At 37.5% G+C, this 16,987-nt stretch overlaps 3 protein-coding genes across 6 annotated transcripts in view; 2 read left to right on the top strand and 1 right to left on the bottom strand.

Annotated features, from left to right (window-relative positions):
* Positions 1–21: 21 nt before the first annotated feature.
* LOC138127726 (complex III assembly factor LYRM7) lies at positions 22–610 on the top strand. The gene has a single exon (XM_069043799.1). The coding sequence runs from the start codon at positions 211–213 to the stop codon at positions 523–525; it is 315 nt and encodes a 104-aa protein (XP_068899900.1). The 5' UTR covers positions 22–210; the 3' UTR covers positions 526–610.
* A 70-nt stretch (positions 611–680) lies between these two features.
* The window catches only part of LOC138127713 (tyrosine-protein kinase transmembrane receptor Ror-like), a 28,702-nt gene continuing 12,395 nt past the window's right edge, over positions 681–16,987 (top strand). The window contains exons 1-2 of one of the 3 annotated variants that reach the window (XM_069043770.1): positions 681–819; positions 879–1,043. In XM_069043770.1, the coding sequence (XP_068899871.1) occupies positions 995–1,043 (49 nt within the window). In that variant the 5' untranslated portion in view covers positions 681–819; positions 879–994. The remainder of the gene's footprint in view (positions 820–878; positions 1,044–16,987) is intronic. The other 2 variants (XM_069043772.1, XM_069043771.1) reach the window with 2 other exon arrangements.
* LOC138127715 (uncharacterized) lies at positions 1,045–11,247 on the bottom strand. Of its 2 annotated transcripts, XM_069043776.1 has the most exons (5): positions 10,470–11,247; positions 10,344–10,361; positions 10,124–10,212; positions 2,718–2,872; positions 1,045–2,669 (listed from the first exon to the last, which is right to left on the bottom strand). In XM_069043776.1, the coding sequence occupies exons 1-5, from the start codon at positions 10,532–10,534 to the stop codon at positions 1,074–1,076; spliced, it is 1,923 nt and encodes a 640-aa protein (XP_068899877.1). In that variant the 5' UTR covers positions 10,535–11,247; the 3' UTR covers positions 1,045–1,073. The 2 variants fall into 2 exon arrangements, with proteins under 2 accessions (XP_068899877.1, XP_068899878.1); XM_069043777.1 differs by lacking the exon at positions 10,344–10,361 and having other exon boundaries at positions 10,470–11,233.

The raw sequence follows: 16,987 nt of genomic DNA, 5'->3' as shown, positions 1-16,987 counted from the left end.
GGTTATGTTTGATGTGTTGGCTACCCTGACAAACGTCATTCTAAATATTTTTGGGGCTGCAAATTCAAAGTTAATTTAAAATTTACACAAATGGGACTGGAATAGCAGTTCAGGTGTTGTCGTGATGGTATAATACTGTATAATGGTCACAACTAAAATGGCGTTTTGAGGTTATGTAATAAAAAAAGGTGTCTGCAAAATCTCTGTGGTATGTCTCAAAATCTGCGTCGAGAGGTCCTGAAGGCCTTCAAGTCGCTTCACAAAGCTAGGAGGCACGTTTTTGAAGGTGATGATAATGCGCTGACCAAAGCCCGCACGCAAATAAACCAAGAGTACAAGAAATGTAAAGTGGTGACTGATCCTGAGGCAATTCGTGAATTGGTGGCGCACTCGAGGGCTGTAGAGAGTGAATTGATATCTACCGTGATTCAAGCGAAAGAGGTACAACCTGGTAAATATGAAGTGCGCTTGAGGGACAAAATCGTCAAGTTGGACAACGTCCCCTTCAAGGACTGCGCGCAGTAGTGTAATCACAGTAATCGAGTTTATCGAGTTTATCGAGTAATCTATATCTTGTAATTGTTATGATTAATAAAAATTTCCAAAATTAGATTTTGGGGTTTAGGTTATGGCAAACGCGATGCGCAATTGTTCTAGTAGGCCTTGGTTTGTGTCAGTGAGTCATGTGTCAAGCGCTGCCAACAGTTTTTTTGTTTGGTGTATTTTTAGTAACTTTTCTGTCAAATCAGCCCAAAACAGTCTTTGTGTATTTACACAAAATTGTGGTGGTGTCCGGGGGTGTTTATTTATTTTCTTTGCGTAAGTCCCAACTGAGACGCTATCTCGAGACGAACCTGTCGCGTTTTTGTAATTTTTAGCGTCCGCAGGTACATCGAACTCTTGCCCTCTTGACCCACCGACGGGGCATCACAAACTGATATATGTGGTGATGTCGCCAGCTTCGAGGATGTGTTGACACGAGAACCGACGCGACATGAACACGGCGGTCTGTGTGCTGGTCCTGGTCGCATCGACAATAGTGGGTGAGTGTATATAAAAATTTATTTACAAAGTCAGATACAGCCGTTGCCCCAACAAGCGCACCACGGCACTTTCCCGTTCAGGGGTATGTTCGAAATGTTGGACATTTTCCTCGTTTTGATGGTCTCGCAACTGCTCAAACTGTTCGTCCGTTCCCTCTCCGAATGCGCACCGAAATCGTCGTACGCCACCCCGAACCGGTGCTCCATCGACCTGTCCGTGCAGACGGAGAAGGAGCGCTCGCGGTGTGCCCGGTCCATGCTGGTGATGGTCCCCCTGCGGCTCTTCATCCTGTCGCTCTTCCGGTGCTTCTTGTGCTTCTTCTCGTCCTTGACGTGGACGTGCTTGCGGTCGGGGCTGACCGACGCGCTCTTCCGCTGCTTCTTCTCCTCGACCTTCTTCCGCTCGGACCCCGTCTTGCTGTCGGAGCTCGTCGGCGTCTTGGGCTCAGCGTCCGTCGTCGACTTCCTCGACTCGAGACTCGGCGTCTTCTGGTGCTTGGGCTCCAACGGGTTGCTGAATTTGATGTCGAAGATCGAGTGCTTCTTCTCGGTGGTTTTAACCGACTTGTCGCGTTTGCCCTTGAAGTGTATGGACACTTTGCGTCTGATGCTGAGCTTGGGGGATTTTTTCTCGTCTTCCGGTTTGTCCGGTTTCGGCGGCTCCACTTTGGTCGTCTGGAATTTCAGATTTTCTTCGTTCTCGCTCGAGATCAAATCGGACGAAGTCAGGTCGAGCAGGTTGGTTTTGGAGCCTCCCAAATTCGGAGTCTTCTCGAAATTGTCCGGATTGTAGCGCGCGTTGAAAAAGTCCGAGTTTGCGTCGCCGATGGGGCCGAAGAAGAAGGGGTTGTGCTCGCAGGTCGTGGACGTCACGGGGGGCGACGTCAAAGGCCTCAACTCCTCCTGCACAGACAGTTTTTCTGCCGACTTCGAATGCAAACTCTCAAAACTGTTTTGGATGTTTCTGTACTTGTCAAACCCGAGCAGGGGCATCGGATTCGGCATCAGTACCACGTTCAGCTCACTCTTGTACGGTTTCTGCTGCGCCACCTCCAAGTTCACCTGGTCGTTGGTTATCTTCAAGATATCTTGCGAGATGGTTTCGATATCGTTCAGCAACTCTTCTAAATTGCCGCCGTTGCTGAAAGTACTCCTACTGGGAGTACCGTTGAACGCGTGGTTGTCAGTCTTGACGATCAGATCCGTCGATGTCTTGTCCATAGCCGGTACTTCTTCGGGTTTCGGCACCAGGACCATGTTCTGGTAGAAACTGGTCGCATTAGTACTCACGACTTTTTCGCTGGTGTAGAATTGCTCGTCGCAGCTTTTGCTGATCTTAATCGGCGAGAAGAAGTTCTTCGGGGGCGGCGTCGGCAACGTGCTGGCTTTTCCATAAGGCGGGTAGCTCTGGTCGGGTTTGATTATGTTGTCACAGTTCCATTGGTCGTTGGGTATCGAGGCTCTGTTGGAGGTCTTGTCGGAGTTCTCGGTGCTGTTCTCTTCAGGCACCACCGACAGATGGTCGAACTCGGCGTGGAGGTTCTTCATGTTGGTTTTCTGCACGTTCTGCAGGTTCTGAGACGTCTCCACTTCTTCGGAGCCTTCGGTGCAGGAACTGCAACTTTCCTAAGATTGTGAGGTCGACGGATTGGTCTCGGCGGGGTCAGGTCTTACCGAATCGCTGGTGCTGCAAGTCGTCGACGACGACGAGAAGTCGTACTCCTTCTCCTTGAGGAGTTTGTCCAGTTTGTCGTATTCGTCGCGCAAGCACCAGATCTCCTTCTTCAGCATTTCGTTCTCCCGTTTCAGCTTCTTGATGTCGTACTGGCCTTGAACGAAAAATGGAAGTTTGAAACGATTTTTTTCAAAAATATTTTTTCCCGCCAAAAATCTCCAAATCTATTTTTAACCGGGACAAAAATTGTTTTTGGTTTTTTTACTGTTGCAATTAGAGCTGTTAGATTTTGTTTGTGTTATGCACTCAAAAAGTTGAAGTAATTGACCATCGCTAATGAAATCAACGTCAAACAAAACGATAATTTGTTTGTTATTGTTGGTTCTGTGTTTACGTTCAAAAATATTCATGACTTGGTTGTATTCCGAGTAACGAAACAATTTTTATAATGTTTGTTGTGGTAAGTATATCGCATGTCCCAAAAAAAAAGTTTTTCAAATTTGAAACTTCAGATTTCTTTTATACAGGGTGTGTCAGAATTCCACCGAGAAACTTTCGGGGCTAGTTCTACGATCAAAAATAAGCATAAAACTCTTAATACATGTGGGGTCAAAAACGCTTAGTTTGCGAGATAATCAACAAAAAAGTAAAATTTGAACAAGGGGGTCGAAATTTTGACAATTTTTGTAAATTGTACATAGCTCCTTGAATAATAATAATGGGCTTTTTGTACATATTTTTATCTTAAAAAATAAATATACTAATAATTTTCTTTTTATCTTGAAAAATACACCAGCTGGGCTAGAACCTGACAGATTGCAGATTAACGCCCTCATAGTGTAGGCGATGCAACTCTTTGACAAACAATCAATCCTCTTTGAGTCCTGTTTTCCTTCGGGAGATCTCTCACGTCCTATTTATTATGATTGGAGGCGCTTGTCCAAACCAGCACTTCGCGTCGGCGATCGACGTGAAATTTCTGTGTTGATCGCGATTTTTTTTTAATGCACCCAGATAAGCAAAGCAAACGCAGCAAACGTGTTTGCGGTCTCGTAGTTTGGTGTTTTGCGTTGAAACAATCGTTTCGTCGCAAAGATTACGCGATTGTGGTAAAAATTCGCGACCTTCCATGGAAGTAATTGCGATAAGTGGCGTTCGGATGAATGCAGCAGATATAAAAGATTTTTTTGTTGTTGTTTTATCGGCGATATAATTTCGGTGCTAGTTGCTAACGTTACACGCGATATAAAACACTTTAACTATTACAGTTCTAAATCTGAACCGAATCTAAAATTAGGAAAAAGTCCAAGGGAATTGTGGCGATTGATTGGAGATAAACAGTTCGTTGGGTGTCTTGGAGAATTGGTTTTGATCGAATCATTCTGGTCGTGGGGTCGGGTGTTCAATTTTTACAAAAAAAAAAAAAATCAAATTGTCAAGGGATGAATGTCTGGAAAATAATTTGTTTATTTTATTTTGTTTGCTTCTTCTGCTGTAGTGTACAATGAGTCGTTGACGCGATCTCACTTGTTTTTTTCCTGGGGTATTTGCATAAAAAAAACTAAGTCATGGAAGGTTTATTCAACTCGGTAACTACGAGTACTTCCGATTCGAATTCCAGACTTTGTTATTAATTTGGAACACTTACATATTTTTACATTTTAAAAATGCCGAATAGAATAGGATTCAGTTTGTTATTTTCAGACAATGCAAAGAATGAATTTTAATACATATTGTCTTGGATTAAAAAAATACGGTACGACCACAAAACTAATTTAGAAATTTTAAAGTAGATTATATTTCTATAAATGTAGTACATAATCGAAAACATTCCTTTGTAGTTAGACATACTAAAAGTGTTTCAAGGTTAAATGAAAACAGCTTTTCATTTAAAACATATTTTTCTCTTCTAAAATTAAAAAAAGGAAATTGTATTTTTTAAAAAGCAACATTTTTGTGAAATATTTTTTTCTACTCCTATTTGACAATACTGAATTATTAAAGTGTTTTTCATTGGATAACAGCATTCATTACCCACGGCCGATTGTCGTAGAAATAGTATATTATTCTACTCGCGGATAATGGCTACTACTCGCACGGATGAATTACGCCACTCGCCTGCGGCTCGTGACACAAAATCATCCTCACGGGTAATAGCCATCATTATGCGTTCATTGAATAATTATACAATTTCTTTGTTCTGAAATATATAAAAAAAAATAGTGTCCACTGGAATAATAAATGACAGCAATAATAAATCTAGGAAATAATGTTGTAGACATTGCTTAGCGTAATTAATAAATTTCACGAGTAGGATTTTGTTAAGAGCGTCCGCTTATGTTCTTGATTGTTGTTACCCAAGAAGAATTTTTTTAAAATAAGCTGTACAAAACTGTGACGAACATTTTGCAAAAAAAAAAACATTCAAGTCGAGGCATTTTTCCAGAAGTTGGCATGAACGAAAGAAAATTCCAGTCGGTGCATTTTTGCAAACGTTAGTAAGAGAAAGTTCCTGTTTGGGTTCTACGTTTTGTTTTGTCACAAGATCACGTTTTTACCGGCATAATGCGGTGTAGTGAGATTGCCCACCTTATTTCCATTTTGTGTCGTCACCACACGTCTTAACAAAAGATCGTAGACTTCATTTCTTCCAGAATGTGGTTTTCTCGAGGTGGATAATGTTTCATAGTACCGATTTAATACCCCACCTATAGCGTTCTTCGAGCGCTTTTTAGTTCTTTGCAACAAAATGTCTGAGACCTTGTGTGTTTGTAACTCTGTTTCTCGGATAGAATTTACACCTCGTAGATGTTTACAGACTTTGGTTTATCAACTTTTACGAATTGCTTTCGAGACAGCTCTTGTAAGGGAAGTTAGGGGAGAAATATATTCGGCACTCTTAAGTACTCCCCATGGAGTTGAAAACTTCGTTGCTGGGATGGAGAAAGATGCGGGTCGATAAATTAATTGAAACGGAAACTTGTTAGTTGTTAAGCACATTGTTCCATTAACACGCGAGAAATTCGTTTGGTATTGTTGAAAGAATAAATCACAAAAATAAGTAGCTTGCAGAGATATTCATGTTTATGAGCAGTGACTTTAATGTCTTTAATTCTTTGCAATTTGAATTGGTGTTTATATTGGTTAATGCAGTGAATGAATTGGGCAACAAAACATTCCAATTGGACTCCTATTGGAGATACAATGAAGGTTTGAATAAGATGGTGACAGTTTTAGTCCTTTTTGCAATTGGCCCTGAATTGGTTTAAATTTTCCTGAAGAGAAGATAACATTTGATACTTTTTAAAACTAAAACATTCGAACAGCGTTTTAAATGGGAATCCTGCTATTCATTGGTGAAGTACCGAGTGACTATAAATGATTGAAAGAAAATAGTGGATTGGCAACACTGATGTAGTTGGTAGTGCAAGTCTTCTCGTGCATCATCTGTCAGTCATTTTTATTTAGGTTAGGTTAAGTCACGAAGTACATTGTCGATTTAGATTTTTTTGACGTTTGTTTCAATTTTAAAAATTACGTGTGCCATGCCAACGATGTTGCCAACTAAAGATTTCAAATGTGTTACCAACATAACAAAATAATTTTCAATCATTTAAAGTCACTCGGTATTTGATTTTCTAATGGAATGGAGAAGAATTATAAATAATAATTAAATGCAAATTGAATGATTTGTAGATGTAAACGAAGCATAAAGAAGAGATTTTGACTGAAAATAAATTATACGAGTATGTTTGATTTTTTTATTTTAAGGTTTTGTTTGTTATTTGTGGAGTTTAGGCTGATTTATAAGTAGGTATAGTAAAAATAATTGGATTTTATATACTACCGGTCATGACTCCAAAATTTAAATAAAATATTTCATTTTAAATCATTGTAATGTGCAAAACCTTTCAACAGCGAATTAATCAGTAGTAGTAAAGTAATTAGTTTAGTCTTGTGAAGGATACATTTTCCTACGCTACTGTAATACTCGAAAAAATCTAGCCTCTTAAAATTTTACATACTTCATAACGAGGGTTTCATAACAAATTATGAAAAAAGCTTTGAATCTCTAGAAATGACGTTTAGTAAAAAAAAAAGAAGCAACGAATTCTCTAGTTGAGAGAAAACCTTGTGTTCATTGTGGCAACTTCGAAATGAAATCACCATAAAACTACCAGAAAATTTAATAAATTGAAAGAAAACCTGCTTCAGTATCATTAGAACAAAGAAGACTTCATTTTTTGGGAAAGGTGGTTTCGAAAGAATACTTTTTTAGGCACCCTTAATAAAAACGGTAATTTTACAATCTCACAACCAGACGAAAAGTTACTCTTTTTCGGACGCTGACCGTGGCGTCATCTGTTGGTCTGTTTAGTAAGTTAGCAACGAAACCGACAAAACCGATAATTGTCCTGTGACCATAAATTATGTAAATAAGTAATTGTATTGCAAATCGTAAATTTCTAGTTTTATTGACAAGCTGAAAAAAAATACTAAAAAAAAAATGGTAATATACATGGTGATTCTGAAATAAAAACTCGGTAATTGGTGATGATGAGAGGAAGTCAGACAAAACATTTTTCTTATAAAAGTTTTTTCGTTTTCGAGATACAAATGATTGAAAATTTGGTCAAAATTGCTAGTACGCTGCTGAGATAAAGGTGATTACCTGATTATCTTGGTAGTTTAGCAACAATAATAATCAAAGGTGCCCGTCAGTCACAAACTTTAATGTTTACCTATGACATTACTCCTGTCGATCATTTCCATAGAAACATTTACAAAGCAGTGTGCTTGCACCTACGACTTTATTGTGAAGTTGATGTAACAATGGTTGCTAATGAAGTGAACAAATTCGGACAAATTTTTCCTATTCATAGGCGTCGAAAATACAAGGAACGTAGAATTATTGTGTGTAAAGGATACTCCACATTTTTTTCTAAACTTATTTCAGAATCACCCTGTATATTGATAAATTTATCAAGATTTGAAACACGTAGATACAAAATAAATTTGTAATTTTTTTTCGTGCGGTCGTCTAAAAAATCTAATGTGCACCTCTGTCAAAAAGTACCTTTTGTCCTCGTCGTTTCAAGCCTCGGATGCGCCTCGGCCAGAAAACTCAGACTCGGGCACTTTTTGGCCTTGATACACAAATAACTATTAGAACATCTAAAATAGAGAGAAGGGTTGGAGTGGGAAAGCAACATCATAATTGAGCAATCCCACAAGGTAGAGATAAAAACAAAGACATTTGTACAAGTTAGTCAGCAATGCATTGTTTCTGCTATTGGTGATACTGTTAGTGATGCTTTAAGAATATTTTGGTGGCAACATTGGAGAGCTAATCAAAATTGAGGAAACGAAGAACATATAAATGAAAAATAAATTTTTCAAGAATGGAACAATGACAAACATTCAACTCGTTTCAGATGATTTTGTTTGAAAGATTTAGAGGAGCAAAAATAGTTTTTCTTCAAACGTCCGTAAAATATGACATTGCACTGCTGCATTGATAATGCTAAAGTGTCACTTCATTGTCATGGCATCTAACGAGCTGACCAGCGTCCGTGAAGTTATTATCTCCGCTGAGGAGCGTCCGTGAAGTTATTATCTCCGCTGAGGGCGTCCGTGAAGTTATTATCTCCGCTGATGAGCGGCTGTAAAGTAAACTAGCTAAATCATTTGAAATTCCTACCTGGTTTCTTAACATGTCTTAAATAATTTGTTATGAAGGTTTGAAGAAAAAATAGTATATGTTATTCGGAGCAAAAATGGTTTTATAAAACTTCATTTTTGCTCCTAATAACATAATATACAATTATCCTCGATATTCTCCAGAGCTTTTACCCGTTGAAAATCTATAGAATGAATTGGACAGGAAAGTTTGACAAACTACTAGCGCCAGCTTCAGGTATTTGTAACAGAAGTTCCAACATTAAATATGGACAGAATGTCCAAAGATGACCACTTTGATCAAAAATTCGATTGATAATAAAATTCCAGTTTCTCAAAAAAAAAAAAATGTCTTATTTTATTATTCCAGTGAGTTGCCAAATTACTAAGATATTGTTGAGTAAAACATATCGGGTGTTCAGTTAAATGTATCTTCAAAGTTGGCGTTGAAGAATCGATTGTGAACGCACCACTCGTCACTATGGACAGCAAAAAAAAAATCCAAAAAGTGAGGTTGGATTTAAATAGCCGATCTGTGATTTGTAATCCGTGGTTCGTTCACAATCGACTCTTCAAACCCTACTTGAAGGATAAATTTAAATGAACACCCTACACAAATGCAGTAGATAACATACTTATATGTATAGGGTATGTACGAGTATTCCCTCTGTAAAACAGTATGTGGAGGTGCACCACCCTGTTAAAACCTATAGTTACGAAGATCTGTAATTTTTCTTATGAAAACCCAAACGATAGCGGACAAAATATTGCAAGGAAATTAAAAAATCAAATATTTACGCAAAAATTACTTAGTTTAACAATCGCTTTAGTAGCGTTGATGCAAACACTTCGATCTACTCGTAAATCGTTGCAATTCTGATCTTTAATTAAACCACATGTTTTCCACCGAGTTTAAATCCGGAAATTGTGAAGGCCAACACCCAACATTCATTTTTTCTCCTCCGAATCGATTTTCAACAAGTTAGATAAAAGTTTTACACACTATTTGCCCCAGCAGGGTAGAAACATGTTTTTTCTCCAAGAAAAAAATCAAAGTAATAGTAAGAAAGTCGTAAATGTCGTACTAAAATAGACTGTTCTAAGTGGACGTGACAAATAAAATATGTATAAATATTTATTCCCAGTTCCTACCTTGTAGGTTTAATGAATGTTCTAAAGGTATTTTTTTTAGTACTTTAACAATTAAGACATTTTGTGGAAGAGATCGATGTTGAGAAATTTGTTTATTTGTTAACTTGTCCATGAAATTGTTAGTTTTTTTTTCAGCAAAACAACCCTTCTTTTAGTCGATTTACTGACTGACATTCTGCAAAAATCTGTTCTTAGATTTTTTTAATTCAATCGTAATCAAGAGCGTTTTACGTTCATTACCATCATTCAGTACTTTTTCTCACCTTGTACAAGACATTGACCCATTTCGTAAAATAAACGCCTAAAAAATAATAAAAACGAGAAGTTTTATTGTATTAATGAGTCGACGATCGAAAAACATAATTCCAGAAGATTTGATTCGATTCCAAACTGTTCTGTCATTTTATGGTGTTTTTATGTTTGAATAACGGTAAAATTTGAGCGATTTTACAACACTTCTGGCGCATTCCTGCAACAACTTAACTACCGCATCAAGAACGTGTTCGCCTCTTTCCTGGAACGACTATTTTCAACGAGAAACTTCCAAAAAAGCGACGTTGCTCTTTGACAGTACCTCTCTCGATCTCCGCATTGATGTTGATGGTCCTCAACCGGAGTTCCTCGTTCTCGTAGATCATCCCTCTGGAAGATTTCCTGTCCAACCTGTGGAACAAACAAAAATTCTTCAGTCTCAAGTGTTTGTGGTCGTTGACGTTAAAAGAGCGAACCAATCTGTCAGTTTTGGTGTTAGTTGGTTAGAAATGGCAAGGGAACAAGCTCGCAAACCTACTGACCTGGAAAGCTTGGCAACCCTGGAAAAATTAACAGATTAAGATAAGAGCTAGAGGGCGGCGTCTTTTTGGGCATCGGTGCCTGTGGTTTTGGCGGCGGGTGTCGTCGCGTCGCGTCCACCTTCTTACCTTCTGTTCGGCTTGACATTGTTGTCTCTTCGTCTCGTTCTCAGCATGGTCGTCGATTTCGACATCGTTCCTTTTGTGTTGACCGTTCAGAAGCATCGAAGACGGCCGTTTAGTTTAACGTCGCACCCGGCGACACAATAAATAAACACTCCACAAGCGAACATCTCCGAAGGTTTATTTAATTGTCACTGTTTTTACCTTCTTTCTCGTCCTTCTCTTCGTTTAGTGTTTACGCTCGTATAACGGCATGTTTGTTTACCCGTCCAGATGAATATTAGCACGTGTTGAAGTATTGGTTACACGCGGGAACCCGTAAATTTCGATTATTTCCACAGATTTGTCCGGGGTTGGGCGCGATCAATCGATTGTTCGCGATCGACCAAAAACTGTCCCCGCGTCTGCTTCCTATTCGCGCGAATCGTCACGTGGCTCGTCGATCGTTCGACCGCAGCGGGCGAGAATCGACGAGGGTGTCACCCCCGGAACGCGCGGCCAATCGCAGCGGTCGCCGCGTTTCCCACCCTCCAATAGCGTCGGAGCACAGCGGAATCGACGGACGCGGTCACGTTGGAGCAACGGCGAACGTTTTTTGCGACAACGTCGACATGACTAACAGTTTTGTGCGGAATCGGTGGCGATCTTGCGACGTCGCGGACGCGTCCGACGTTCGCCTCTCTCTCTGGTGCACTGGGGGGCGTCGCGACGCCCCGCGATAACAACAACTGTTTATAATCTGGCGAGATCTAAATTTATCGGCGACTTATTTCGAGAATGTCGATGTGTGTTGGGTGGTGGGCGTGACGCGGGTTCGCAGTTCCTCGCAGGAAACCACCGACGGTTGTGAAGTTTCGCCGATCGCACAGGTGAAACATGAGACGGGGGTGGGAGGCGGGGCGAGGTCGCGGGACGGGTGGCGGCGGGTTGATCGGTTTTTTGACGCACCGCGAAACAGCGTGACCTAATAAAATCCAGTCGGTGAAGAAATCGAGTGGGATTCTACGAAAATAAATAATTAATGAGTGTCAGGTTGTGCACCTGTAGAAGTAATCAAAAATATTTTGACTTTCTGAAGGATCAGCGGACGGTTTTTTTCGACTTTATGGGAAAGAATCATTTGCTGATGAAGAACAGGTGGTTTTGACAAGATTGCTTGAAACATAACATGAAAAAGTTACACGAGTATAAGATAGGTAGAAATGTAGGTGTGTTGAGGCACTCGTGTCATTGCCGCACTCGTACGTACGTACGTCAACATTTACACTCGTGCGAAATGCCTCACTTTTCGTGCTCGCTTTGTAAACTGCTGCTGACAAACAAGCTTCACCGCATTATTTAGATGGGCAAAAAAAAAATAGAAGAAGATTATAAAAGTATGAAATATTAAAAAGAAAATTAAAGATTTGTCTTTTGCTTCGTGACGATCTTTTTTCAGAATTTTCTTTGCACTCTCGTTTTCAGTCTTAATCAATTTATTTCATTACGATGAACCTTTCACTCGTAATGAAACAGTGAAGTCGTTTAAAAATGGTCTAGGTACACAACTTGCCGAAAAGAGCTTTTGGGGACTCGTGTCATTGCCGCACTCGTGCGTCAACATTCTCACTCGTGCAAAAAGTATTACTTTCCATGTTTCTTACGTGAACTACTAGTGACAAACGGCCTTATAGATCAGTTTCGCAACATAATTTTGGTAGATAAAAATTAAAAACAAAATAAGAAATGCTATTTATTTGGAATTGGATAAACCGTTGTTAAAATAATTTTTTAGTATTGTAGAGAAAAACTAGGAAAGACTGTATAAGATAATACGTACAAAAAAAAAATAAGAAGACTTTTTCTTTGTCCTTTTTCTTCTAATAGCGCATAAACAATTCTATTTTTATTTGTTATTCTACTGTTTGTTCTTCAAATTTGTTTTATTTTCTTTGTTGATCTATATGTTACAGCTTCGTTTTTCGTAGATGTAATTTTTAGAATTTGATAAATCGTAGACATGTTTTCCATGGGTTTGTGTCGTATAAGAATCAAGTAAAAAACGTTGTTTTTGTTGGGTGAACGTATTTTTAATCTTTATTACAATAACCTTGTCGCTCGTAATAAATGTCAGTGATGTAAATAAATAACTGAATCATTAAAAAATGTGCCATTTTCTGTGGTGGTGGTAAAAACACAACTCACGGGAAAGTGTTTCGGGCGCACGTGTTATTACCGCACTCGTGCGTCAACCTTCTTAATCGCAAAAATGTGTTACTTTTCATGCTCGTTACGTAAAATATTATTGACAAACGATCTAAGAAAAACGATTCGTTACATAATTTTGGTGGATAAAAATTCGAAAAATAAATGGTACCTATTTGGAAGTGGAGAATGAGTTAATAAAATAATCGGATTATTTGAATTGTCGTTTATTGTAGAGAAAAAGTGAGAAGAACTGTATAAAGTGTTAAAAGAAAATGGAAAAAAATAATTAAATATTTTCTCAATGATCTTTTTTTTCCTTCTTTTCTATCTTTATTATTATGTAAGTGTTTCTCATATTCTTTTTTCTTTTGTTCAGTAGATATTCATTTTTTAACTTTATATGTTGGTCATTTGTTTTCTTGAACTGTCAAGATTACCTTCAAGTCTTTTGCTTTTTAATTATCCCTTCAAAATTTTTTTCGCACTCCTTTTTGAATGAAAATCCTGTAATGGTATCTGTTATTGAATATCTTATCAGATTCTTCTTCTAATGCCCCAGGAACTATACTACTGTTCTTTAATTTTTTAAAATTTGTTTTGTTGACCTGTCACTTTTCTACCTGTTAATTTTCAGAATATTTTAACAATCGTTGAAATATTTTTCAAGAAATGAGCTGTATAATGATTAACTGAAATAGTTATTTGTGTATCAAGGCCATAAAGTGCATCTTTTTTGTCCGAGTTTTCTAGCCGAGCGAGGACAAAAGGCACTTTTTGGCAGAGGTGCACATTCAATTTTTTAGGCGACCGTACGAACTACAAAGCAAAAGACATCATTGGAAAAATTACAAATTTATTTTGTATCTACCTTTTTCAAATAGATAAATTTATTAATACAATTACTTATTCACATAATTTATGATAACAGCACAATTATTATCGGGTTTGTCCGTTGCGTTGCTAACTTACTAAACAGATCAACAGATGGCGCCACGGTCGGCGTCCGAAAAACAGTTACTTTTCGTCCGCTTGTGAGTGCGTAAAATTACCGTTTTCATGTGTCTTCTGAATCTCGTGTCATTGCCGTACTCGTGCGTCAACATTCCGACCCGTGCAAAATGTGTTACTTTTCATGCGCGTTACGTAAATTTATTTGGAATCGAAAAGAGTGATTAAAATAATTTGGTTGTATGAGTTGTGTATTGTAGAGCAAGTCGGAAGAACTGCATGAAATGGTAAAAAGAAAATGAAAGACTTTCTTTGTCTCTTTTTTTCTTCTAGCGCAAAAACAATTCTACTTTTATTTGTTATAAATAATTAAAAGATTAAACAAATGGAATGTGTCTATTTGGAAATTGAAAAAAGAATTAATAAAATAATTTCGTTATATGAATTGTGTTTTATTATTTGTTATTTAGTGTTTCTCACATTCTCTTTTCTTTTATTCAATAGATATTTACTGTTTTTGAAATGATATATTTCTTATTTTTCAGATTTTTCTTTGCTTTCTCTTTAATTAATCTACTACATATTCTTCTTTTTCATTTGCTTTGCTGATCTGACGTTACAAATTCATTTTTATTGTTTTCTACAGGCTTATTATAAATCTTAGGTGTGCCGCTTTATATACATACATTCCTATATTACAACTGACAGATTTTCGGCAGTAAAAACTACCGCCTTCTGCGATACTAGTCTGTCTCATGTTACGAGGCTAGCGGCACATCCAACATTTGTGTGGTTTTCTACGCCAACTACGATGCTATCATTATTTATAATAACCCTGTATAATTTTACAAGGCGTAAGACGTAGGTACGAAAACATTGTTTCTGTTGGATAAAAATATTCTTAATATTTATATAAATGTAGCATTTTATCGAGATTTAAATATTTACGTCGAACAAACAATGAGATTAAATCTGTTTTACTTCTTTACTTTTGGGAATCAGAACGCGTCACTTCGTATGATTTATGACACCGCAGAAATTTACTTTTTTTAGCAACCTTATTATTAAATGGAACATTCTGTACATTTTTACATTTTTAAAATTTGGCAAAGATCCCACACATTGCAAAGTTCAACGTTGCAACACTGTCAACACAGCCGATCTGTTACAATTTTTTTTAACTATCTATAAAGCCGAGTAATATAAAATGAAATTATGAGGCACCTGCTAATAAACAAAATAAAAATATTTTCTAGGGTATAAAAAAATTATGACGGACAAATCAATTTTATAAAATTTTAATGTTCATAGGTCTTTTAAAAAAAATATATTTCGATGTTTGATACATACTGTATATTGGGAAACTAGCACCAATAATTTTATTTAATTTCGTAAAAATTGTGTGAAAGAGAATCGTGCATTAATTTTCAGTTTAAATAAATCCGATGTGATGTTTTGACAAGGTGTGAATGTTTCCTTTCTCGAGGAAACACCATCAACGAAACAATTAATAATATTTTTCTACGAAACAGAAAACCGTTTCGAAACCGCACCAAGTGGCATTGAACAATCACCAACATCCATAATCCCCCCAGAAAAATTTCTGTTTATCCGGAGAAATAATTAACACGGAAATAAAATATCTTTTATTTATAATATACGCGTAAATATTAACTTGTAAATATTGATACATACATCTATCAGAAATAGAAATTACACTATACGTAAATAATTTTCGTGTATTTGCTTTATCAGGTATTAATAGTTTCTTCACCTGACTCAGCCTCGTAAAATGACGTTTCGAATATGCCGAGAGGTCGAAATAACTCGTCTAAAAGTAAACAATAAAATAAAACAAGCGAAACGTCCAGAGACGCTGACCATTTGATTTTTTTTTTACATTTTGCGTTGAGATCGCTTCCGCCACATCAGTCGCACGTCTTTTGCGAAAGATCAATCAGCACTCGAGTTTTTTTTTCCGACAGGCGGTTCCTGCCACCTACGTCTTCATGTCACTGTTGATGCGCTTTTGATTGTTTTGGTTCCACTCTTTCAACTTGAAGATCTTTTAGATCTAAAAGAAAATGTTTTCTTTGGTTTCGCAACCACTTGTCAGGTCCAGTGGTCGAAGATAGGTTAGGTTGTTAGTCACGTGAAGAAAGGTGTCATAACAGTATTCGTTTTAATTTGTTTGTTTGTGATACTCAGAGGAGTTGGGGAGTTTCAAATGAAAAATGGTTAAAAAATAAATTGGAAATACTCTTGGTTCGGTTTGTTTTCAATGTTTTGCACTGGTGCGAAATTACATGACTAACTAGAACTGGACGGTTAAAGCGATTCATTTGAGTAATTAGCTCATGGGTCCCCCTCTTGATGCACGTTGTCTCGAAGAAGAGCATCGTCTTTTTATCCAGCTTGGTTTTACGGTCCGTAGTCTTTTTTGTGGAGAGAGAAGAGACGAGTGAACGAAACGAATAAGTTTAGAGCGTGAACGAAAGGAAGTAATTTCGCCCGGCGTCACCTGTTACGTGACACGGACGGACCCCGCTCATTGGCCGACCAATGAGTACCCCGAACAAAACCGGGACACAACGCTGTCCGGCATCAATAGTTAAGCCGGTTAAAACATCCAACTTTATATTAACCGATCAAATAGGTTGTGTTCTTTAACTACTTAACCAACTTAACCACTTTAAATAACTAAAGCAGTTAAACCACACAGCCTGATACTGACAGATAAAAGACCCTCAGTATGTTACACCAAACGTATTATTAACCTCTTACGTTGAGAAATATTATTTCCGTATTTTTTTATTTTTTTATTTTAGAACATTTGTTTCATTTTTCTTTTTTTTTTTTCTCCGGGAATGTATGTCTTAGTGACACACAATTAATTGTTTATGAACGAACCTATGCGCTCGTTACTCTTTGGTAGTCTGCCAGGAGTTTATTTCTCTCAACTCCAAGTGAAATATCTTCATCTTTGCCAAATGAGACTACTTTCGATAAGTTGTCCGTACATACTTCGTTTCATAAGGTTATCTGGTCTGGTTGGGGTGATTTGCGATTAGGTTTTGTTTCATGAGGTTGTCGTAAAGTAAGTTTGAATGTAATAGTAAATGTAGATCAGTTACATCATAGGAGATTAATTATTCAGTGTATTTCCTGCACAGTTTTAAATTTTAAATTAATAGAGTGCTACACATTTATTTTTGCACCTGTCTGACATTGAAAGCTTGACTTGACTTTGTGTTCACAGTTTGTGAATATTTGACAGTTTGCAATTAGTATTTCAAGAATTTAAACGAGGTGGCAAATTAAAATTCCAGAGCCATCTGCGATCCTACATTCTTTTATAGACAGTCTGTATACTCTATCAAATCATAATT

The sequence above is a fragment of the Tenebrio molitor genome, chromosome 4 (assembly GCF_963966145.1).
Source record: "Tenebrio molitor chromosome 4, icTenMoli1.1, whole genome shotgun sequence".
Lineage (NCBI taxonomy): Eukaryota > Metazoa > Arthropoda > Insecta > Coleoptera > Tenebrionidae > Tenebrio > Tenebrio molitor.
This window is presented reverse-complemented; position numbering and strand designations above follow the sequence as displayed.